General features: G+C 35.0%; 2 protein-coding genes across 3 annotated transcripts in view; one reads left to right on the plus strand and one right to left on the minus strand.

The window, feature by feature from the left end:
* The window catches only part of ATM (ATM serine/threonine kinase), a 116,687-nt gene that overhangs the window by 22,097 nt on the left and 68,347 nt on the right, over positions 1 to 26,243 (minus strand). For both annotated transcript variants that reach the window (XM_033120446.1, XM_033120445.1), the window contains 17 exons: positions 25,360 to 25,447; positions 23,252 to 23,340; positions 23,049 to 23,151; positions 22,330 to 22,478; positions 19,921 to 20,025; positions 18,618 to 18,737; positions 15,987 to 16,221; positions 15,302 to 15,469; positions 14,086 to 14,199; positions 13,152 to 13,372; positions 12,508 to 12,715; positions 11,438 to 11,551; positions 10,916 to 11,074; positions 10,342 to 10,480; positions 9,244 to 9,326; positions 7,981 to 8,121; positions 7,084 to 7,200 (listed from right to left, as the gene is read on the minus strand). In XM_033120446.1, coding sequence (XP_032976337.1) covers positions 7,084 to 7,200; positions 7,981 to 8,121; positions 9,244 to 9,326; positions 10,342 to 10,480; positions 10,916 to 11,074; positions 11,438 to 11,551; positions 12,508 to 12,715; positions 13,152 to 13,372; positions 14,086 to 14,199; positions 15,302 to 15,469; positions 15,987 to 16,221; positions 18,618 to 18,737; positions 19,921 to 20,025; positions 22,330 to 22,478; positions 23,049 to 23,151; positions 23,252 to 23,340; positions 25,360 to 25,447 — 2,353 coding nt within the window. The remainder of the gene's footprint in view (positions 1 to 7,083; positions 7,201 to 7,980; positions 8,122 to 9,243; positions 9,327 to 10,341; positions 10,481 to 10,915; positions 11,075 to 11,437; positions 11,552 to 12,507; positions 12,716 to 13,151; positions 13,373 to 14,085; positions 14,200 to 15,301; positions 15,470 to 15,986; positions 16,222 to 18,617; positions 18,738 to 19,920; positions 20,026 to 22,329; positions 22,479 to 23,048; positions 23,152 to 23,251; positions 23,341 to 25,359; positions 25,448 to 26,243) is intronic.
* LOC117030398 (60S ribosomal protein L30-like) lies at positions 20,498 to 21,486 on the plus strand. Its single transcript, XM_033120428.1, has 2 exons — positions 20,498 to 20,501; positions 21,131 to 21,486. Exons 1-2 carry the CDS (start codon positions 20,498 to 20,500, stop codon positions 21,484 to 21,486), a joined length of 360 nt encoding a protein of 119 aa, XP_032976319.1.

The raw sequence follows: 26,243 nt of genomic DNA on the forward strand, positions 1-26,243 counted from the left end.
ATATAAATACCCTTTTACCCACTAAACAGCTTTATCATATCTAAGATTTTCTCATATTTGCTGGGAAAGAGCATTCGCTCTCTTCGTACCCCTCACTGACCACATGCCCCCTCCCCAAGATGGCATGCTAGATGCTTCATCAAGATGACTGCCAACTTGCTTATCATATTCATGTATTTTTTGGTATATTTTTATTTCAAAGCTATACAACCATAAATAGTTGTAAACTTTAAATAAAGAGTATTACTGTGTTTCCCCGAAAATAAGACCCAACTGGACCATCAGCTCTAATGTGTCTTTTGGAGCAAAAATTAATATTAATTTATATTAAAAATTAATATATTAAAATAAGACCGGGTCTTATAACAATTTTTACTCCAAAAGACACATTAGAGCTGATGGTCCGGCTAGGTCTTATTTTTGGGAAAACACGGTACATGCATGCTTCTGCAATTTGCTTTTTTTCTAACTCAACATTATTTCACCTTTAACTATGTTAGTACATTTAAATTTAAGTCATTTGTTTTAACAAGTGTATATTGTATAAATATACCATAATTATCTAATTTATCCAATCCACCTATTAACATTTACACTGTTTCCAGATTTCTCTGAAACACTGCTGCAACGAACTAGTCTACTGGTGAACATAGTTCAGTTTCTTTAGGGTAAATACCTAGGAATTGAAAGGCTGGGTCATACAGGGTATGCATCTTCAACTTAGTTAACCAGATAACTAACTATCTGCCAAATAACTATCCAAAGTGGTTGCACCAATTTATATACCCAGCAGCAGTTTATTCCATAACCTTCCCAATACATAGTATTGTTTTTTAGATATTGCCAGTCTGAGGGGTGTGTAATGGTACCTCATTGTGTTTTTAATCTGTATATTCCAGATTGTAAGAAAGGCTTAGTATAATCTGATAGGTTTACAGGCCATTCAAATGTTTTCTTCTTATGAATTGTCTATTCATGTATTCTTTACCTTTTTTTCTTCTATGATCTTTTAATTACTGGTTTGTAAGAGTTCTTTGCATATTTTTATGTAAATCCCTTGTTATTATAAATACTACAACAATCCTTTGTTATTAACATCATTAAATTTGTTTCCTCAGCTGGCTACTTGTCTTTGTTTTATCTTTAATTCTAAAAATTTTTTATTTTAATGTATTCAAACGTTGAACTGTTTTATGTTTTGTGCCTTAAGGAGGCCTCTCATTAATTTATTAACTATATTTGTGGAGAATCTATTCCGTGTCATACATGGTGCCAGGGCACTGAGAAGAGAGTGACAAACAGGGCGATGAAGACCACGCCTTCATAAAGCTTCATTCTGGTGAAAGAACCTAAACATTAATAAATATTTAATGATGCCAGATAACAAGTATAACAGAACAAAACATACATTTAAAAAAGAAAGTGAGTGATGGAGACGAGGTCAGAGAAGACCTCTCTGAGGGGGTGACACTGGAGCAGAAACCTGAATGAAGGAAGGGAGTATTTGTGCAAAGATCTAAGGGAAAGGCATTCCAAGCAATGCAAAGTAAAAAAGCCCCGAGGTGAAACAAAACTGGTGTATCTGAGCGATAGCAAGAAGTCGAGGTGAGACAAGCCAGATAACTCATCCTCACAAGGAGAAAGTGAGAGGTAAGGGTGGGAGAGTGGTAGATCAGGTTGGAGAGAGAACAGAAGGCACAAATCACTTTCCTTCAGGGACAATGTGAAGTCATCTGGGGTTTTGAACAGGAAAGTGACATATTCTCAGACTCTTTTAAAAGGATCGTTGTAACTGTTGTTGAGTAGAGAACTAGCTTTGGGGAGCCAAGAGTAGAAGAAAGGGTTTGTTGTTGGGTACTCTGAAAGAGAAGTGACTGTTGTTTGGAATAGAGTGGTAATGGGAGTGGTGGTAAAAGTGACGTGACTAAAAGCAGACCAATAAGGACTTGCTGACGGAACAGATGTGAGAATTGAGAAAGACAGCAGTTTAAAATGAGCTCCAATATTTGGTGATATTTAAAAATCACTGTTAATTGTTTTAGGAGTAATGATAGTACCATGGTTAATTTTTTAAGAGACATCGATCTACACATTGTAAATGTTTACAGATGAAATATGACATCTTGCTTCAAAATAATATTTGACGGGAGGAAGTAAGTGGAAGTAGAAATGAAATTGTCTATGAGTTGATAATTGTTGAAACTGGGTGGTGGGTACAAGGGGATTTCGTTATATAATTCTATCTACTTTTGTGTACGTTTGAAATTTTCCACAGTAATAAATGTGGAAAAAAAAATAAGGCCTCCAGGTTCTGGTCGGAGCAACTAGATGAAGGTGGTGCCATGTGCTGAGACAGTGAAGAGCAGGTTCGGTTTGGTTTGGGGTTTTGGGAAATAGAGGTGATCAGTCAAGAGCTCTATTTTAACCTTGTTGAGTTTGAGATATGTCTTAGAGCTCTACATAACTGACTAACTCCATCTGCATCCAGTCCTTCCAAAAGGTTGTACGTGAACTGACAAGTCGTCTTTTATGGACTAACCAAAGGAAAAATAGGGTTTCATTATATGCAGGGAAGATGTCCAAAGAGCAAAAGACTATGGAGCCACAATCCACAATGTAAATTTTACCGATGACTTGCAGGAGCTCTTCAGGCTGGGCCTGCTGCTGTGATGCTCCTTAACCCAAGGGCACATTCTCTAACGATGCACTGGACACTGCATTGTAATTATGTTTGAGTGTCTATTTCCATTAGACTGGAGGTCCTTAAGGACTAGGACTATGTCTTATTGCTTTTATATCCCCAGCACCTAGTAAATAAACATTTATTGAACAAATGAATGGCTGGATCTCATAACCTTTCCAATTGATTTCCCCTCTAACCTAAGTACCTCAAATGTCTTCCTCCCAGGAAACTCTGCCCTATTTTTGACTGAGCTACCACAGCTGTGACCCCTAACGCTTGATCACATTAACATTTTTGCCTCCTGGTATATCCCATAAAGTCTCCTTCCCACTGATTACTAGCTATCAATATCTAGTTATGGCTGGGGGTGGATGGGGGGGGAAATCAAACCTTGTTATTTTTTAAGAGACTGATCTAGAAAGGATTAGGTTGGCTTTTTTCTACGTCATCTCAGAGTCCAAGTGTGATGCTGGTTGACGGAGAAACAGTTGAATTTAAGTTTCAAAAGGCAAATGGCAGTATTTTCTCTGGGACTAAGATTCTTTGGAATAGCCTTTTTCAGCTGGATATCTGGGTATTTTGTGTTGGTATAACAAAAAAATGACTGATGGCTATTTTCTCAATTCTCCCAAGGTACATAGCTAGTACCATCCTAGATACACAGAAATGAAGTTAATTCATTATGTACAATAAATGTCTTAGGACATTATGGCTTCTTTCCCAGACCCGCGACTGAGAAGGATGCTCTGCTATATGTACATCACAAAGAAGAAAAATTATTTATAGGCGTAAGACATGATGAAGAGTTCAGTTCACAGCTTCTTTCAGCACTTAAATACTGTTTATGAGACTTGTATTTTAAAAACAGAATCCTCTTCACATCGAATACATTAGGCTTGCTGTTCGGTTTACTCTGTAAAAATGTAGGTATGGTACAGAAAAATGAGGCAGGGCCATGATTCTGGTTGCCAGAGTGCTAAGACTGAGTATCAGCATATACAATAAGAGTTTGTCTTTCATCACTATCTGAGTCTCTCTGACAAGAGATATATGGTGCGCTTCAATATACAAGTCTCTCCTTTTAAGGCTGCACATTGACACTTGAGATTTTGGTACCAAGAGCTAGTTCCAGGTAGACAATGAATCTTCTGATCACAGGAGGCCTGAATGCCAGGACTGGGAACACTCCACACAAGATCTGGACTAGGCAGACTGCTTCCTACATACAGCATAGTAACCTCTAGAAACCTTAACTAAAAAAATCAAGAACTAGCTCGATATATTGATGACATAATTTTCACATTATTGGAACAATCGCGAAATAACATAAAATTTACTGGAATAATCGCGAAATTTACTGGCCCAGCACTATAATTCTAAGCAATAAAGTCCAACCTAAACTCTCACGCTAAGAGCTCATACTGTAATATTCAGACACATGTATAACATTAAATAATGCCATTATTTAATTGGTAAAATAGTTCTGTGCAAAAGTTAGGAATTAAAAAAGTCACAAGGTAGAAATGGAAGTTTAGTCATTTTTGTCTTCAAAATATTCTAGGCCTCTCTTTCATGCTTTATAACAATGAACTTTGGAGGCTTGACTGTGTATATGCTGGGAAAGGAGGTACTTTCTGAGAGAACTAGGAGGTACTCTTATAGCCCATACTTTTTGCAACCATTGTAACCCAATTCTTCAGTCCTCATCTTTGCTATCTAAAAACCTGCTATTTAGAGCACAAAAATGTCCTTTCATTGATGTCATATAATATCTGCCCTCTAAGAATTCAGCAATCATTAAAGTATCTGCCAGATAGGAGACAGCTAATAGCTCATCAACTCTGTCCTACAATAAAGCTAGATCAATAGATAGCAAAGTAACTAGACTGGCAGGTCTCTAACTGTGATTCCTGAACCACAGTTGCATCAGCACTTCGTATCCTGCTAGAAATGCATATTCTCAGGCCCCATAAGAATTAGAAATTCTGAGAATGGGGCTCAGCAATCTGTGTTTTAACAAACCCTCCAAGTGATTATGATGTCTGCTAAGTTTCAGTGGCATTGATCTAAGTTTAACTTTTGTTCAACATTCATTGAGGACTAACTAGTTTTTTTTTCCACTGCTAATGGAAAGGACCAATTGTGTTAGTTAATATCCTATAAAATTCCATGTAACAAATTTCTCACAAACTTGAAGGCTAAGAGAAAAGTGTGCTTTTCTTACTGAGCATTTTTTCCCGCCCCTACCCTGCCCAACTAACAAATGAGTTTTATATTTGTTTCAAAATTAAGTTGTTTTCAATTACAACAGCTGGACTCAATCAGGATTTTGGAGGGCAGATCTAATTTCTTTTTCCCTGACCCTCTATTTGGGGATTTTAGTTTAACAATTACTTTTATAGTAAAAAATGAGCATTATGAAGAACTTGAAGTACATAAAAAAGCAGGTTTTATCCAAAATCCCTTCATACTCGGAGATAACAGCATTTTTAGGCTTATTCAGAAACTTTTAAAAAGTCAGTTATATACTGATTATCAGTGTACATAAACATGTTTTACATAAACATGTTTTCATAAACATGTTTTAAGGCTACTTATTATGTTTTATTAATCTATCTATTCTTATGCCACAAATCATACCATCTTCATTACTAAAGCTTTACCATTTGTTAAGTATGACTGGACAAAGTCTATTTTCACCTATTACATCTATCAAAGACATTTTAGTCATTCTCACCAATATACTTTTCAAGATAAACTTCTAAATCACTTTGCCAGGTTATAAAAAATTTTATTCAAATTTCACTGTCTATGCATTGATTTGAAATGAGGGGACATTTTTCAACGTCTTCTCATTTAAGATATGGTAGCTTTTCTCACGTCAGTTGTCCTTTACTCTTTCTTGTATATTTCTATAATTTTTTTTCATGCAGTCTCTACTTTTTATTACTTTGAAAGGAAATTTCTTCAATTATATTTTCAAACTAGTCTTAGTTGATGGTTAAAATACCTCTCAGTTAAATTAAGCAGAGTTAACTTGCTAGAGAAAATAAATACTGTTGGTCTGTACCATTTTGCAGGTATCAGATACAGATATGGGACTACCCGGAGTCTCTGAAAGATTGCTGCTCTACGACACAGTGAATTATCCATACACTTTCTTAATTTGTTTATATCTTCATAGAAACTGAATAAAGAATAAACAGGGAAGCCTTGTTATAGCAGTGATAGAAGAATAAATGGCAAACATGAGATTCAGTAATGAAACCAAAACGGATGCACCTATGGAAAACGGACCCTTCAAAATGAGGGTTTCCTGTTATTTTTAAAAATGTAAACATGCTAAATGAGCATTAAATGTCAGGGCCAAAGATGACTGATAGAATAATGTGACTTGAGAACTGTCTTCTCAGGCAAATTGCTGAAGGAAATGCAAATTGGTACATTCCTCCATTACTACCTCCATTACAAATTGATTATAGGCGCACTTATCCTCTGCACCTTAGGGAAATCTACTCCACAAACTGACCTGCATATACAGGAAATGTTATATGTTCAAGGTTATTCATTGCAGCGCAGCATTCTTTGCAATAGCAAAAGACTACCAATGACCCAAATGCCCACTTTATACAATAAGGACTTTTATAAAAACCACACATGTACACAAAATGCAGCTTTTAAAAAATGAGCAATATCTCTGTAACATATTGCTGAGTTAAGATATGTATGTTGTCTTTTCTCTAAGAAAGCGGGGAATAAGGAAATATATTCTCTTTGTATAATGCCGGAAACAAATGACAATGGTACCTACAGGGTGCGGGGGATGAGGTTGATAGGAATACGAGTCAGAGAAGGCTTCTCTTTTCATACCTTTTCCTATTGTTGGATTTTTGAACCATGTAAACTTATTACCTAGTCAAAAATTAACAAATTAAAATTTTTAAAAGCCTATTTTATGTGCTATAGTCTTCACTGAATCAGTATTTTCTTCTTAATGCTTTTCTTCTTAAGAGTACTTTTATACAGGAAATAAGCCAAATAGTCAAAGACCAGAATACTTTAGTTGATTGCAAGAAACCCCTAACTGCAATTAACATTATGAATATGTTAAAAAATATATATATATGGCTAAATCAGCGGTTGACAATGTATGGTCTTTGGACCAAACCCAGCCTCAGACTGCTTTTTTAATAGCCCGTGAGCTGAGAATGGTTTTTCGGGTTAAAAGGGTTTTAAAGAACAAAAAAAAAAAAGATTATGCGACAGAGACCTTATGTGGTCCACAAAGTCTCAAATGTTTACTATCTGGTCCTTCACAGAAAATATCTGCTGACCCTTGGTTTGAATAATGGCATCTTTGGTATGTTCTTGGTGAAACAGCAGAAGTATAAACTAGTTACCTTATATGTGCAGATAGTCAGTTTCCTCTTCCTGGTCTCAGTGTTTCTCTGCAGTAGTGTATTGCACATCTGGAAAACCTGCTGCATGACAGCATCTTGTCTCAGGTCATCGCGGCCCTTCAGAATAATTAAATCAGGAATAACTAAGTACAGTTCATCTTCATTATAAAATCACACAGTCATCTGAGGACTGCAAAAGGGCATTCAGAAATCAATGTGAATTGAGCATCTGTGTTCCTCTTAACGGTCTCTTAAATAATTAAGTCTTAAGGGTATTCTTTCATTTAGAATAAGATGTAACAGTAGGCAGGCAGAACAATTCAGAAAAAAGAAGTTTCCCCTAGCTGCTTTTGTAATTAGACGACCTGGAACTCTTCCTCCACCTGAGGGCACACTGCAAAATGCCTGGGCAGGGCAGCACTGTTATTTCTGCACAACTCCCAGGCAAGGCCCAAAGAGCCTCCCAACAGAGAAGGGAGGAATGCTCTCCCTTTTTGGCACATTTAATAGCACTTAACATTGTGCCAGACTCAGGATATTGAAGCAAGAACCTTCAACTTGAACTATTAAAGAAAATAATCAACAAGCACCAAAATATCTTTTCCATAACGAGCCAGCTGATTGTTAACCCATCATGTTCGTACATTTTAAAAGTATGCAGTCTTCTTTTACTTCAGTCGTCATAGTGATGGTCTTTCAGAAACATAATAAAATGGAGAAAAGCATTCTGCTTCTAGAAAATAATGTATTTCTATTCTATCAGTTTTCCTCACTTGTAATTATTCAGAATAAAAACAAAGACCCACATAAAGAAGGAAAAAACTATCAACTACAGTTTTTCTTTTGACATTTTTTCATTAACCCTCTAAGAATCACACCATAGACGGGAAGTCTCACCTTGACAAGCTGTCTCCTTTCCTTGCCATCAGAGCCCAAACAATCAATTATTTTCGGTAAATTTATACCTCCTGCTAAACGAAATTCTGCTTTAAATGACTGAATAGTCACCAGATTTCCATATTCTCCTGTGGGATCCACCTAATAAAAAGTATAAATATGATAATAGGTCAGATACACTATTTGCATTTAAAGAAAAATGAATTATGATTAACAATTTTAATATTAAAGAGAGGAATGAATAACAATGTGGCTGGTTAAAAACTGGAGCTATAACTTTAATTTTCTGTTTAAATGAAAGAACATTTGACATTGGAAGGAAAGGTTTAAGAAAGTGACATAGATAAGACAATGTACCTCTCTAAATATCTCTTAATAAAAGCAGGGTATACAAAATTAGAATAGCGTCACTGAAAAACTACTGAAAAAACAGGGTTCAGGTCTTAACACTGACTTGTACATGTTAAATCATCTGAAAAAATAGTAAACTTCTCACAAAAACATATTAAAATAAATTTTAGAAAAGTATGGAGAGTAGTCTTCTAGGTTGTAACTTCTAAATATGGCATTTTCAGGAAATATTCAGCTAAATAACATTGCTGGTAAAGCTAGAAAGATACTAGTTCATCCACGTAATACAGCTGTATTTCAAATCAACTACAGACACTAAGCACTAAACTGCAAACTCAAAGGAGAGACTTAACAATGTAGTTAAAAACCATCATTTTCTAAACTATAATCTTTATTATTACATATATCCCTGCCCAGAGGGTATTTCTAGCAATAAAAGATCACTGTGACATAGCTGAAAGTATCATGTACATTAGTCTATCAAATACTGTAATATATACATCAGTTAATACTGTTATACGTGACAGTGAATTCTAATGCATACAGAATTTAAAAAAACCAATACAGAATAATTAGGATCTTTCTTGCCAAGTGGAAAATCAATCTTGGCATTTAAACAGAGAATCTTTCTTTCTTTAGGCCAATGAAAGTCAGAGTCTACAGAGCTTCTTCCTAAGTTAGATGGGAGGTATAAAACTGAAGGCGAAAGAAAAGAAAGCAGGAGAGACCTTTAAGTATTCTAAGGCTTGGGCAAAGTGAACCTAATAAAGAAAAAAACTATAGATTGAAACAAATGAAACTTAATATTTTACCAATTTTTACCTATAAAAAAGGCTATTTCAAACGATTTAACCTAGTAAAGAGGAATTTCATTTAATAATAAAAATTTCAAAACGGTTAATGGTAAATTACCTTAATTTCCATAGTAGGGACAATCACATCTTCTAAATTCTTAAGTTTAGTAATTGGCTGGTCTGCTGGAATAGTTATGCCTTCTGTATTTAAAATAAAGAGGTTTTAGTGACAACTACAAATTAAGGAGAATAGCACTGAAGGTAAAACACAATGCAGCAGATGCCACAGACCCAACCTATGGCTCATCTGTGGTTCAGGCCCTGATTAGAAATGAGACCCAGGGGCGAGGGACACAATGTAGCTCAGGGTCAAAGCACTGCTATGGTTAACACGGCTTACAAACGCTTTTGCAGGTTACCTGGCACTGGTAACTAGACCACATCCACCTGAGGGGCCAGGCTGAGCTTCTTAAGATAATTACATAACAGTTTGCATAGTACATAGATAATGATCTCCTGACATATTACTATTAAATGTGAATAAACGACAATCTTTTTTGTTTGCTTAGAGAAACACAATGAGAAGTTTCATTCTTATTTTAAAATAATAATAAATTAAATGTGAAGGTATGATTCTGAGCAGAAAAAGGAGTATCATTACTAAAGTATGGGGAGAGATATACTTAGAAGTGTATGCATATAACCAAATACTACAGCTTGTGATTATATGAACAGACACAGCAAGAAGAGTGATGGATTACATGCAAGGCATTCTAACGCTTATGCAGGAAATGGTAAGCCCTTTTCATTTTTAAGTCCTAGGGCACAATGAGTAACCAACATCATTTTCTAAAACCTTTGACCCTGAAAACTCTCAATGATTCAGTTATTTTAAAGGACTTGCCTCTATGCAATTCTTTGCAACAAATATCTGCAACAGAAGGTTACCCAGAGGAATCAAATAATTAATTCAGTGCAGTCTTCTATCATCAGTTCCACCAAAAGTATTAAGTGAAAAAGTGGGGGGTGTTGAAGCTATTAGATAAAAACTACGTTTTGGATCATATGTGAATTGTAATCATTAGGACCTTCAGATCTACGATTACAGTTATTGTTTGTGATTTTAAACATATTCACATATTAAGCTCTATAATTAATATACCCCTACAGAAAATAACATAGCCAGAAAGGAACACTCATTCTTTCAAACACATACTTCTCAGAGTCTTCCACTGAGTGGCATCAAGGTTTGCTAATATAATATAAGCATCACAAAGTGCCTCAACACTTCTGACCATCTGAGGTCTCCTACTTTTGATAGTACGTATTATTTTGTTTGCAGCCTCAGTTCGATCCTATTAATAAAGAACAAACAAAAAAATGTCAACACTTCAACTTTTCAGTTATAGTAACAAAAGGAAAAAAATTTATGCACACATGAAGGCAATGAAGGACTATTATCCCTCAGATCCAAACAAAACAGTAACCTTATGAATGAAATACATGAAAGGTATAATAATCCTAAGAGTAAATGACCTGGGTGCTTTTTGAAATCTATTTCTTCTCTGCTCATTGCTGTGAGGGGAAAAAAGCGAAATATTATTGGTACTTCCTATATTTTGAGAAATATTCAGGAATTTTGAACCAATTTTAGGGGTATAAGAAAGGATTTACAAACTGAATATAGTCACAACACACATTCTTAGAATTCCTGAGACTTAAAATAGTATTTTGGGAAAATATGAATACACAATTCAAAAAGTTAACATATGTTCATTCAATCCAAATACCTCATCAAGTTGAGAATTTTGTTTAGGTGAATTTTTAGTTATTCGACTCTTCCTTGCTGCCTCTGGTTTGGTCAAAAATTCATCTTTGTTTGCATTTGCTAAGGCCAGTATAATAAACAAAGTATGATGAGGGTGATCCGTTGAAATTCTAGAGATGAGCTGGCAGAAAACAAAGAAATATTAGTTTTATGCAAACAAACAAAAAAGTAGAAAATTCACAATGCTTTTCATTTTGCTTAATATTAAGATATGCGCTACTATACTAAATACTGGAATGGGTGGAGTGTGTGTATGTGTGTGAGGTACATGAGGAATGAAGAGAGAGAAATTGAGAAACTGTACAGTGAGAGGAGACAAAAGGAAATCGTTATTCTTGCCCCTGTGTAGCATAATAAATATGACTGATAAAACTTTTTTGTATTTCCATTTCTTAGGATGGAACAGTAGTATATATACTTCATATAGTATATAATATGATAAAAGAAAAACAATTGCTGTGTTTTGATTTTCAGGTTTACTTACATTATTGAGGACTTCATGAAATCCTAGACCTCCCATCATCTTGGTCCCCATTCTAGCAGCCAACTGGTACATAAGAGGCAAAAATTTGTATGATGGAATCTTTATTCCATCTTCCTACGATTAAAAAATTACAAAATTAAGAAAATCTATTTCAAATAGTTTCACATCTGAGTAAATAAATTATTCTAAGATAATGCTCTTCAACTAGTAAAATCATCTAGTGGTTAATAAAACTTCACTAACTACATTTTTTCCCATATTATTTGTATTATCTGGAAGTTTTTCTGATAGGTACTCCAGATTGATTTATCAGTAAGTCATACTATTTGATCATAAATTAAATTGTATTCACAATGGGAATACTTGGCATCACTTATATTCCAGTGAATCCAAGGGGACAAATGTGGGTCTGAGGACTATGGTGATCCTGACTCCTGAGAAGTCAGTGTGTAATAAAATGGAGTAACTACATTATCCCCTACATGCCAAAAGTAACAGGATTTAATGTGTACTAGTAGCAGAAACTGGTTGTATCTAGTATGAGTCTTATCATTCTTTTCATCCAGAAGAAACACTTTACTTTTACGCTTCAAACTGATTGTCTGTATATATATTGTTAACAGAACTTTAATATTAGGTGTCATCAATAAAATCTAAGATTTTTAAATAAAAACTTATGAAATAGTGCTGCCTTGTTATTTTCTTAAAAAATATATTTTTTTTCCATTTACAAAAGTAATTCACTGTGAAAATCCCAGAAAAGCATAAAGCAGGGGGGAAAAAAAACCCACTTGTGATATCATTTTTAATTGCTTTCCAAATCCTCCAATCTAGCAGCATTCTGGGTACTTTCCTGTGGTAATTGCAGAGAAATAGGAAAAGACTGACCTAATTCTCCACAAAAACCTGCATCACTAAAGCTAATTAAGTACCTAGGTGTACTTGAACGTATACGAGCACTGAACCAAGTGCTAGGATACAAAGAAGCATACATAATCAATGACATTGAGGGGCTATGTCTAAACTTTTAAATCACAGGGAAGAATACTGGGTTGAAAAAGACGACTTGCCTTCATCATTTCATTGACTTCAGGAACTCCAGAATTTTCAAGCCAGAGGGAACAAAGACGAAATATCCACGTATCATGTCCTTCTCCACTTAATAAGCAATTGATGTAATTTTCAACTGCTTTACAGAGGAAACGTTTACGATCCTCTTTCAGTGCCTGTAGTGCACATTCATCCAGTTCCAGTTCTCGCTGAACCTTCACTGTGTATCTTGCATTGGATAATTAAAGGAAAACATAAAAGCCATCAAATTTTATAAAACTACAAAATCACGCATGATATACAACATCAATGAAAAATCAGGCATCCATCCCAGAATAAAAAGCAAAATTCTAAGGATTATAAAGGGAATAAACTTACTTTTTGTCTTAAAAGTAAGTCTGTACAATTCAAAAGCTATCCTAGGCCACCAAAGACAAAGTTGTCACTACTGACAGTACTTAGTTAACATCTATTTCAACACCTATCTCTTTTCAAGTCTGACACCAACAAAAAAACAAAAAGCAAAACAAAAAGCTAACATCTATATATTCTACAATGAGCTTACATAATGAGCATAAATGAATTCATGCTCTGGTTCTGTATATCTGTATATATACAGTCACTGCATATCTGTTTATCTTGTCACTTGTAGACACCTAGTTACCTGTTGTTGGTCTGAATTTTATGTTCCTTAAGAAGGCCCACTTCCTCTTTGGCCCTTTTCAGGAGAGCTTGTTTGTTTTCAAATTCTGATGATTTCATGTAGTTTTCAATTCTCTGGTACTGAGTATCTGAGAACCGTGCTAATGAGAGAAATGCCTTCATTTTTCCATTTCTGAGCTCATCGTTGCTTTCTCCATTGTAATTTCCAGCAACTTCCACTGCCTTCAAGACAACACAGTCCATTTATATTATATTTACAGATACTAAATGCACCTAAAGAGTCACTCGGGTCAAAGAAATACCCACAGTGTAGTTTAACTTATTTATATATCAGCTAAATTATATGAAGTACAGTATTGTCTTGACTTTTCAAAACAACTTTGATAGTGATAGCTAATATATGTGACGAACAACGAAAAAACAAAGGGCTCTATAAAATTTAAAGACAATCATATTATGCTTTTCACACTACACTTATTTAGTGAGATAACTATTTCCAAACTTAGTTAAGCTAAAGGAATAAGTGGGAGAAACAGGACAGTGGAAAGGGGCTAGAGTACTGAAGTCCTAATCCTACTTGTCGGGTAGTTGAGCCAGAAATGAGTAGCAAAGGCTGACTTGCACGTTCCTTAAAACCAGGAGCTAGTTATATAAACAGAGAAATTATCAGAAACAACTTGTTGAAAGATTAGCTGGTAGTGGGGGGTAGAGCAAAGACACATTTGGGTTTACTTTTAGTATATGCTCCTTTTTTTTTTTTTTTTGTAACATTCTGTTCCATTCTGTCCTAAAGATTACATAGAGCTGCAACAATAATAATATATGGAGAAGTGAAATCATACTTTTATTTATTTTTGAAATAAATTTGGCCTTGATGAAGAAATCAAGTGTATTCATGCTAAACAACTATCTTAAGGGTTGCTAGAAATTCTTACCTTTTCTAGATAGGTCTGCATGATGACTGCAGGATTTTCTAAGCAAGTTTCTGCCAACCAGTTACCACAAACCCTCAGACATTCTGTGTATATAAGTTTTAGGTTGGGATCAGTCTGCATAGAAAAGCAAAATCTTAAAATGTAATTCATTATCATAAATATAGGAAAATATCTTCCATGTAGGGGAAAAAAGCAGGTGAAAAATGTTTTTCTTTTATCTGTTTTCACCATACAACTATTTCGATAATCCAGTATGTGTGAACAAGTTCATGAAAGAATCATCTTCTACTGTTTACTATTAATGCTACTATTGGAGCAACTCACAATTATTGAGTACATGTATATGTCAGGCACTTCCTAAGGACTTTATGTATATTAACTCATTTAATCCTCATAAGAACCATAAGAAATGAGTACTGTTGCCCTGAATTTGCAGAGCAGGAACTAAAACGGTAGTACAGAGGTCAGGCCACTCCAGGCAGCCTCACTCCAGGGCCCATATTGTTAAGCAATATTTAAACATCAGATCATACTGGCTCCCAGTGATCTGGTATAATGGTGAATTCTCTAATAATGGAAGTCATAAAAGTGCCCAATACTAAAAAAGTACAGTAAGGTGATATTCACTAATCAAGTGTATGTCAGAAGGACACCACTGTGACTAAACCTTTAAACAATTCATGATTGTTACAAATGCCTCTACTTTGTCCACTGTGTGTTGGAGATAAAGCTGTAGAAGCAACCAAGTTTTCCGTAACTAATAGGTAATGGTAGATAAAATACGACACATTATATTTTCAAAGTATTTGGACTGACAACCTATTACTCCAACTTGCTTTTTATAAAACTTTTGTTCTCTCACACATTTCCTCTTCCTTTTTTATTTCAAATTTATAGCAGCTTCTGGTATTTCATGTTTGTTTCCCACATATCCTTCTTGCATTTGATAGAAAGTTAAAAAGAAAGGCTTAGCACTGGAATAAATCAAATCTACCACAAGATTGACTGAAAGAATTGTTGCAAATAGGAAAAATGAGTATTTTCTAATCTTCTTTTACAAATATTAATTTTTCAGACTCCTTTTTACAATTTCTTGTTCATGGATCAGTAATTTCAAGGCTTTAACAAAATTGTGGATTTATTAAAACTATTTTAAATCACAGTGATTTTTTTATAATAGTAAAATACTAATTCAGCCAATAAAAAAAAAGTGAACCTCTGAACAACTGGCATCCAACTTCTTGATCATTTGCTTGAGAATACTCAGGGCAAGACTCTGCTCCTTTTTTGCCCAGAATACTTGTGCTTCCTCCAGCTGCCACTCAGAGACTCCACAACTAGTTGAACTGAACTGCTTAATTTGAAATATTGCCCTTTCAGGGAGCTGAAATGAAAATGACATAGGTGAATAAAAGCTTTTACTATTACTGCTACTATTAATAATAATGAAAACAGTAACTACCATTCATTGAGGACTTGACTATTTGTCAGAACTGTCTTAAGTACATCTCTACCTGCCTTCCCCAGCCCCCACATCTGCTTGTCTGTTTTTCTCATGTATACATACATACGTACACGGTACATATATATATGTGTTTGTGTATATGTATGTGTGTGCATACACACAGTATATAAAAATCACTGAATTGTTATCAATGTAAGTTAGGTATCTTCTCATTTTATAAACAGGAAATTAAGGCTTAGAGAAGGTAACTGCCTTGTCTAAGGCTCAAACTCAGGTCTAATTCTAAAATGGGAAACTTTAAACAATTACACCATACAATATTTTAATAGCAATCTCTGTCCCTCAATGACATTTGTTTTTTACTTGTGCTTTCTATTTTCTAGGTAATAAAAGGAAAGGTCAAGAGGTGAGGTGATACAATTTTAAATCCTATTACCTGAGTGTTCTTGAAAGTTCGGGCTAGTATGGAGAGCTCTACAAGGTGCTTGGTGAGAATGTCCTTAAAACATTCTCTTTGGGAGTTCACCGTTTCCTTTTCCATCAAGATCTCCAAAATGACTGTGCGTAGAGCCATGATAGGCTCCTGAAAACTAAAATCACTGTCTTTGAGAAGCTGAGAGTGTTTCCGCCACTTAATATATACTTCAGAGAGTTGCCTATCTGTAATTGATCTGAAAGCATGAAAGCAAAATCATTGAATTCACATAAGCAAGAGAAATGAAATAAAATAATTGCTATTACACAGGTTCTGAATTTAAGATGCAATACTCAGGAGTTTTTACAGTAACAGGACTGGAATTTCTAAATAATCCAAAATAAGGGCCAAAGTATAGAAAACTACAAACGGTCAGACCTCTGAGTGTCAGCCTAGAGGCCACAGATGATGAACACTTTTGAAGATTTTCTTAAAAATACTCTATGACCTCACAAAGAACAGTCTTCTGAAATGAGAACCCATTTGTCAGGCCTGTCACACTGAATGCCTACACCTCTAGTCCTGCTTCAGTGCTCCCTGTAGTAATAAAGGATACGTCAGCAAGGAAATGAAGTCAACTCATTAATTACCTACTGCACCTGCCAGGCACAGGGAATGATTCTACGCATAACTGCACTGTTAAATAAATTACAATCCAGTGAAAGAAATACTGGCATCTGACATGGGTTTCAGATACCAACATTATTTATTAAAAGAAGAGAAAATGCATATTGTACAATTAGTTAATTTGCTTCCCAGATGTTTAAACTAAAGAAATACTATCCAATCCTTCAGGACTACTGTATTGAGAGAAATCAAGACGAAGGTGGGAAACTAAGACGATGACAGGGTGCTGACTGGGAAATGAAAGCTCTTTTAGTTGCTTGATAAAGAAGGAAACAATGACACATATTCATAGGAACCAGTAATTCCTCCCAAAATGATCCTAGAGCAGCAAGTATCAAACGTTTTAATCTAAGGAACCCCTTTATGCTCTTACAAATTATTGAAGCCCTCAAAGACTTCTGTTTACTAGATTATATGTACTGATATTTACCATATTAGAAACTGCGAAAAATCGAATGTATACTATTTTACAATAACAATAAAGCTACTATATATCCCAAATAACATTTTTAAAAAAATAACCATACTTCCCAAAACAAAATTTAGTGAGAAGAATGACACTGTTTCGCAAATCTCTGAAGTCAGGCTTAATATAGTTGAATTTTCATCTTTGCTTCTGCGTTTGGTTTGTTGTGACATGATGTTTTGGTTGAAGTACATGAAAAAAACCTACCCTTGTACAGATATGCAGTTGGAAAAGGGAGGACTATGTAAACATTCTTTTCAGATTGTGGATATTTTCTCTGCTACCTCACGAAAACTTCACTGTACCTCATGAGACAGAGTAAAACAAGGAAATAACATCTTGCTATATGAGTATCATAAGTATAAAGATAGTTTTGATTCATGCCTGCACAGGTCTGGGGGACCTCCAGACTCTCCATATCACACTATCAGAACTGCTGTCTTACAACATAAGTATTTGTTCACCAGCTCATCAAACTTTCCCTCTGCCTCTCTTCCTTATAACTCCCTACCACAAAAAGAGCCAGTATTACTCTTTAGGGATTTCTTAAGGAATTCTCTTCTCTCTTTAGTTGAAGACATCTTTCATTCCAAGGAAAAGCTTCTGGATTTCTGGCAGTAAGAACTACCAATATACTTATCAATGAAAGCAGAAAACAGTTTTTTTCTTTTATTCTTCAGTTAAGATACAGCCACATCAATGGCTGTATCTTTGGCTATGCAACTTTGGAAAAAAAGCATAGTATTTTCTGACTCTAAAATTCCCCTCTCCCTTCTACTTACAAAGCATATTCCAAACTGTCTTAGCATATCCTCTTTCCTTCCTCTTATAATAGTGACTTAGAATGGCAGGGCTAAAAGGTGCCCTAGAGGCCATCAAATATACATTAGGAAAGTGAGGCCCATAGAGATTGAATGACTGTCTCAGGGTCACATAATCCAAACTTAAAGCCACAGCAACCTAAATAACTGTTTTATCTAATTTTCCAATATTTCTGGATCACTTCCTTCTCACCATTGTAAGAGGCAATCTCCTTAAACACCTACTCCAAATTCACTAAGTCACTGAATAAAGACCACTGAACGTTTACCAAAAGCACTGGGATACAACAATAAACAAGAGAATGGGCCTCACTTTTAGGGAGCCTCTAGTATAGCTCGGCAGAGTACATATAAAATGCCAATACAGTGCTGACACAGAACAGAGTATCGAGTACTACGGCAAAAACATGAGGAAACACAATTTTATCTGGGATAGAAAAGGGAAAATGCAGTAAGAAGGAAAGCACGATAAAGCTAATTTTTAAAACTTGAATTTTTGTAATAAATACTTTTGAAAATGTTTATTTTAATAAGATCACAGTTCACTAGGCTAGTCAACTCTAATCTTGATAAAAGGAAAGAAACAAACCTACTGCCGGTCTCTTTTGATTTTGTAAAGTCACTACCGGTAACAAAAAGGCGGCAATTGAGGATTACAAAGTCATATGAATTACATACCTTGAGAAAAGCTCCCCAATGTTTTCGAGCTCTCCAATGGCCTGCAATCTGCTAAGTGTGGGATACAGTGAATACACAGACTCAAAGTTACCCTTACATAACTCCTCCACTTCTTTTACTCTAGTGGCAAAAAAAGACAAGACACTGTGAAAACTAAGAAGAGGTTTTGAGGAAGATAAAAGTTCAAATCTGTTGTTAAAGAGTTCTCATCATACACTTTGATTTTGATCTAATAATACTAATATTTGCAAGCACCAGCATAATGCAGTGAAAACAAAGTCAGCCTTGGAATCGCAGACCTAAATCTCAATCCCGGTTCTCCCATATGGCTGTATACTGCTGGCACACTGCTGGTTTCCTCTGAACCTAAGCTTTTACTTGCAGAATGATTTTGAAGATTATAGAATACATATAAAAAGAACCTAGCAAAATGGCTAGAACATAGGAAGCATTTGAATGATAGCAAATGTTACTTCTGTAATAAAATACAGGACTGATTAAGTCACTAACTACTGTTAGACAAAAAGCACGTTACATTTGTTTAACCTGTTAGAGGTTAAGTATTTTTTGGTGCATTATCTCATTTGTACCTCATAATAAGCCTGTAAGTATTGCCCATTAGTCACCACTTTACAAAAAGAACACTAATGCTAAGAGAGGTAAATTCCTTACAACTACTAGAGGAGACAAGATTAAAACTCTCAGTGTAGTGGTCCAGGAAGAAAACAAAGGAGTGGGAATCAACGTGGCTTACTTGAGGGTTCAATATAAAGAATTGACCTGGGGTCCCAAAGGGAACATTTTTTTTTTAAAAAAGAATATATTTGAACCACATTAGCAAACACTGTATTTATACATATATATATGTTTGATAAATGTGCATTAAGAAAATTCTCTAACATATAACATTAACAAACAAAGAACAGTTTTTGAAGGTAATGGAAAACAATTGTTAAGATAGGCACACCCACAAATCTTATAAAGACATGCTTGCAGAAGACAAAACTCATCTCAGCACTCATTTCTCAGATGTGCAAAAGCTATGAAACTGTTAATCACTGGATGGATATTGCCTCCCCCTTTGACATTGTTTGAGTTTCAACACATACTGATGTGAATTATTTGTTACACAGGGAAATTTTTTGAGAGGAGGGCGGGAATGCCAAGGAAACAACCTGACCATCACCACCAAGTTCTTATCCCTTTACCAGTGCAAATCCTTACACTGAAATCATTTGTCAAATTTCAGAAAAGAAGCCATAATGTTAAATGTTAAAGTACAATAACTTTCTTTTTATAATACCTGGCATATTTGAGACTTTCATAAAATGTAGAGAATTCTCTGTCTCTTAGAGACTGCAAAGCATTGTACAATGATTCGTGGTAACTGGTTCCTTCTATTCCTTTGCTGTGAGATAATTTGAAAAATAAAAGGAAAAAATGTGTTTAAAAACAAAGAATCCTAAGACATGTAAGCATAAGTAATTTTACCAAAGATAAAAATTTACAACTAAAATTAAGATTTCTCCACTTAAAAAAATGCATTTCTAGAAATTTTGGTAAGAAATACAAAGAATTTGGTCATTTAAATGCTTCAAGTGGAAAACAATAATTTCTCACACATTGTGCCTAGTTCTAAATACGCTATCTTCTCATTTATTCAATAAAAACCTAGTATGTGCCAGACACTAGGCACAGGGTTCTAGATGCAGGAGATCCATTAGTGGGCAAGTCAGATCAGATCCCAAATTCTCATGAAGTTTATATTCTGGTTTGGAGAAGATGGGCAATAAATAAGGAAAATATCAGATAGTGACAAAGGGACATGCAGAGAATTAAAATACGGTAACAAAACTGAATGACTCGGTAGCTACTTTAGAATGGGTAGGCAGGAAAAGTCCGAGATGTGATGTTATTAAACTAGAATCCAAATGATAAGAAACCACACAGGGGAACAAAGAAGATACATGTAAGGCCTTTAAGTAGAAATAGATTGGCCTGATGAAAAAAACATAAAGAAGGCCTATGTGGCTGAAATAGAGTAGGCAAAGGGAAGAATAGTATATAGTGATTTACAGAAGCAAGAAGGAACAAGCTCACAGAGTAAAATGTTTTAAAATATGAAAGCATATGTCTAAATTTTATAGAAATCTAATAGTTTGAAATTTGAAATGAAAAATATTTTTTCTATGAAGGCAGTTAAACATTTAATTAATATGATTTAATTTTTTGGTGTCCAAATCAAAAGACTTATTAACATAAATATTAAATCTTTTATTAATTAGGTATTTGGCTTTTCATTCAGAAACCATGGTGATCTTATATACAGGTTATAAACATTATCTTCTTCTGTTAGTGATTTAGCAGTATTTTTTTATAAAAGAAAATATTTCATAAATAAAGATAAGCAATCTTTTGTGTACCAGCCGGCCAATGAAAGTGCTATCTGGCCTTTTCTCATTCCCTGGCCATCTTGGTGGCTGCTTTTGGTTGGGAGCCATCCCGCACCTAAGGCAGGAAGATAGTGGCCGCAAAGAAGATAAAAAAGTCACTGGAGTCGATCAACTCTAGGCTCCAACTTGTAATGAAAGGTGGGAAGTACCTGCTGGGGTACAAGCAGACTCTGAAAATGATCAGACAAGGCAAAGCAAAACTGGTCATCCTCTCCAGTAACTTCCCAGCCTTGAGGAAATCTAAAATAGAAGACTATACCATGTTGGCCAGGACTGGTGTCCATCACTACAGTGACAATAATATTGAATTGGACACAGCGTGTGGAAACTACTACAGCGTATGCACACTGGCTATGACTGATCCAGGTGATTCTGATATCATTAGAAGCATGCCAGAACAAACTGGTGAAAAGTAAATCATGCAAATTTTTTCTTAAATAAAACTGACCAGAGTTTGTCTAAAAAAAAAAAGTGGGGCCGGCCCGGTGGCTCAGGTGGTTGGAGTGCCGTGCTCCTAATGCCCAGGTTGCCAGTTCGATTCCCACATGGGCCAGTGAGCTGCGCCCTCTACAGCTAAGATTATGAACAACAGCTCTCCCTGGAGCTGGGCTGCCATGAGCAGCCGGAAGTTGGCGTGAGCTGCCGTGAGCTGCCACGGGCTACCGTGGGCAGCCATGAGAGGCCAGCAGCCAGCGTGAGCAGCCGGCAGCCGGCGAGAGTTGCCGTGAGCTGCAGTGAGTGGCCGACCGACGACCGACTGCCTCAACCGGAGGCAGCGCAAGGCTCATAATACCAGCATGGGCCAGGGAGCTGTGTCCTACACAACTAGACTGAGAAACAACGGCTTGAACCCGAGTGTGGGTGGCGGGAGGGAGGTGGAAGAAGGGGGAAAAAAGTGCTATCTGACTGACTACAATGTGGCAGGGAGTAGGGAGGGAAATGCCTGTATTTTTTTTTTTTCAATTTATAGCTATTAAGTGAGAAGATTCTTACGAAAAAATGCATTTTATATTTCTACTTTCAACTATATTTTGGGGTTGGGAGTGGAGTTGCCCTTATGAAAGAAGAGCGTGAAATTCAAGCCTAGGTACATTAACTGCTTATTGCTGGCTTATTTAAGCATTTAGGCATATCTATAGCTTCCAGGATCTAAAAAACATAAAAACTCACTCTTGTTATGTTTGTTCTTAGAGCAAGACAAAAACAGTGTATTGTCTGGAACTAGAGAAATCGTGATAAAAACATGTCAGAGTTCGTACTTGACAGAAATGCAGTCGTCCCATTGCATATTTCTCCATGCTGCTTGGTAATGAAGTTCCTGTAGTTCAGCACACCACTCTTTATTTTCATGATCTAATCCTTTTAAATAAACAGAAAGAATATGGCAGAGTCCCAAATTCTGCAAGGCCTGAGCAGTTAAAAAAAAAAAAAAAAAAAAGTTAAGTAATCAGCGAGAACAGAAAAGTAGAGAAAAAAAAATACCAAACATGAAAAGTAACGTTAAATAATTTTAACAGTGCACAATATATCACTTAAAATTCCAAAATATTGGTTACCATGTTCCACCAAAAACGCAAAAGATTCTAACATCTGATGGAAGAATGGCTAAGGACTATTAGCCAGTCACAGAAATGATAGCTTCTGGGACCAACTCTAATGTAAACTATGAGAAATAGTTTATATGAGATATTCTAGGTGAAGGATATAATTCACTACTTGGTACATTGTACACAGTCAAGAAATGTCTTCAATTGTGAGCTAATAAGATTATGATCGATAAATCTATACTATCTTTCAGTCACCTGCCCAATTTATCTTGTATGCCCTTGAGTTTTTTATTTTTAGCTCAATGTTGGAAAAACAGGTAATTTTCAATTTTATCTCTAAAGTTGATATGCTGTATAAATATTCCACTGACATATTGAAATAATCTCAGCATTATATTTATAGTGCTTTACCAAAGTAGAAAAAATAATACCTGAATTATTCCTGCCTGGCGGGTTGATGAAGAGATTGCTGTCTCAAGGTCATATGTTACAAGGGCTTTCCCCCACATTGCTTCATGTTCATATGTTCTTAGTCTATAAATAAAGATTTCAAAATACCTTTGAGTTCTATATGCATGTAACTTCTTTATAAACAAACAGAATTACTATACCATTACCTAGAAAAATGCATTACCTAGTAAGGGGTTGTAACATTTTCCCTCCACCACAGCCATACAGACTATCTGGCTCCCCTATACTTCTGTAGATTTCTAAGAGCAGGTCCTAAAAACAAGGAAACAACAAAATTGAAGAGGAAAAATATCACTTTATGAATTTAGCAAATTGGAAATTATATCATTACCAACATGTAACTCTCAACACTAAATGTTATTTTAGAAAAGTAAAATATAATGATATTGAAATATTACTAAAGATTTGGACTAGCAACACACTAAACTGATCCCAGAAAACAGAATGACTATGTACACTGCTTGAGAAGAATTGCTCACAAATTCATGAATTAGTTAAGAAATAAATCCCAACCTACCAGGCTTTTAATACATGCAAAAATCATCATAAAAACAAAAACAATCCTGTCAACAGCTAAAACTGTAGATAGGAAAATGACATTCTGAAGCAAAGTCTGACTCTTAAAAATTGCTTGTGGTAAAAACAAAGGTAATCAATTTTTCTTTGGAAGAAAACTCAAAATTACATTATGTTATAATTGATAAAATATGATACAAACAAGTGGCTTGATCATTCAAATCTTTGTTGTAAAATTTACAAAGGAAAAATTAATTCTAAGTAAAATAAATCTCAGTAAAATAAAAATAGAAAAAAACTAGAAAATTTAAAAGATTAGAAACTGTTGCATAGAAAATTGAGCAAGTAATGTAACTGCCTTCATGGTGCTTGCTCTAGAGAATATTTCCTAAACACAAATTCATTAAAAATGGCATAATTCTATAATTGCAATTAAACTGTTTCTATTCATAAACATGAAATCAAGCCCTTGGTGTTGGAATATTCAGTACCTAAGCCTAACACAGTGCCTGGTATACAGAAAATACTCCAAAAACTCAGTAAAAGAGAATAAGACTATAAAGAAGGGAAAAAAGGGAAAGAGAAAAATGAGGAGAATGGAATAAAAAAGTAGATAGAATATATTTCAAGCAAGGCATGGTTGATGGTGTTAAGTTTAATGAAACAATAAGGAAGATGTTGAATGAAAGGTGACCACCAGACTTAGTAACAAGAAGTTTATGGGTGACATAAGCAAGTGCTACTTATTAAGTAGAGAATGGAAGGAGAGGAAATGGAGACCGCAAATATAGGTACCTCTTTAACAAAGTTTGGCTGTGAAGGGAAGGAAGAAAAAAACAAAAGGGTGACTCAAAAAAAGAGAGAACACAGGGAAAAGGGGAATGATTTTGTGTTAGTTTGAAGGGGAATATTTTTAATAGGAAAAGTCTGAAAATGTTTGAGTATGTTGAGAGGGAGCACAGCACAATAAAAAATGAATTATCTGAGAAAGTTGATGCAAAATAAAGCACAAGAAGGATTAGTCTTAGACAAAAAAGAAACTCTCTCTACTTTAACAAGAAAATAGGTTACAAGGGGAGCAGATGCAGGGAGATTTCTGTTTGATAGTAGGTGGGACTTCCTATGTATGTCCCGTTTTCTCCAAGAAGTAGGAGGCAAGCTGAAAGCAAAAGCAGAGAAGAGCGAGGTTTAGGCAAAGTGGAGAAGTTGAGAATGTCATTTTAGAAGAATGCGTTCACCAAAGAAATTCAAAAGAATGGGCCAATTTAAGAGTGGATATTAAGAAATTAATAGAAGAAGCAGTCTGCCTGCCTTGAGATATTGCAGTCTGCCTGCCAATACAATATGTTATTGTATTGACATACAATAAACAAATAAATGAATATTTAATTAGAAATGTTAAGTGCTATAAGGAAAATGAACAAGGGTACTGTGGTAGAAAATGCATGGTATGAATTCAACCTATAAGATAAGGTGGTTTTACTTCCATCTTTCAGATAAAGGAACTCAAGGTTGGAAAGGTTAAGTGATTTGCACAACAAGATTATAAAATTTAGTGGTAGAGTGAGGATTAGAACTCAAATCTGTCTACTTCAAGGCCTAAGCTTCAAACCATGAATTTAAGTATATGACAGTCCAAAAAATAAGTTCGTTTGAACATCAAATGACATCTATATGACCTCTATAACAAAATAATGATACAAAGTGTAAAATAAATATTATCACAAATATAATAATAGGGCCTATAATATTTACCTGCAAACTTATTCCAGTTTCTTCTTTACTTTTTTCACTCAAACTAGAAATAGTTGTACTCTGGCTTCCTTCTTCAAATGTAAGATTTCTGTTTGTCACAGAGCACATTTTTTAATGAGAACATACTATTTTGATGCTTGTTAATACATATACTATAGACCATAGAAAAACTAACAAAGGTCACAAATAAAGCATAGTGAACCATTTATCCTTTAAAACATAATACCTTTTAGGCCTAGAATGGAAAATATATTTGTGAAGATTAATTCTTTCAATGAGAATTACATTTTAATAACAATCTCATATACAGGAAGGCTATATGTCAATATATGCTTATTTATATAAACAAGCCTGTTTAAAAATAAGAGCAGCTGATCTGATTAAGTTCCTAAATGTTCTGCCAGTGGTTTTACCTAAAACTCAACTTCATTAATAATCATAGGCATACAAATCAAGACCACACTGAGACACCACTTAATACCTCATAAATTGGCAAAAATTAAGAAGTATGATCACATTAAGTGTTGAGAAAGAAGTGGATCAGTAAGATCCACTTATATCCAAGATTATAATACTAGTAAGTGACAGTAAGGATTAGAACTCAGACTTGTTACTCTAAGGCCTTAGCTTTAAACCATGCATTTATACATCCAACATCCAGTCCTGTAAGTAATTTCAATTCGAAAAGCATGACAACTATACAGTGTCTATGACAATAATAATCCAATGTATAATATAAATACTATCACAAGTGCCTCTATTATTTACCTATAAACTTACTCTAGTTTTTTCTTTACTTTTTTCACCCGAACTAGAAATACCGAGTTTCCCCGAAAATGAGACCTAGCCAGACAATCAGCTCTAATGCATCCTTCGGAGCAAAA

Source organism: Rhinolophus ferrumequinum, chromosome 11, assembly GCF_004115265.2.
Source record: "Rhinolophus ferrumequinum isolate MPI-CBG mRhiFer1 chromosome 11, mRhiFer1_v1.p, whole genome shotgun sequence".
Lineage (NCBI taxonomy): Eukaryota > Metazoa > Chordata > Mammalia > Chiroptera > Rhinolophidae > Rhinolophus > Rhinolophus ferrumequinum.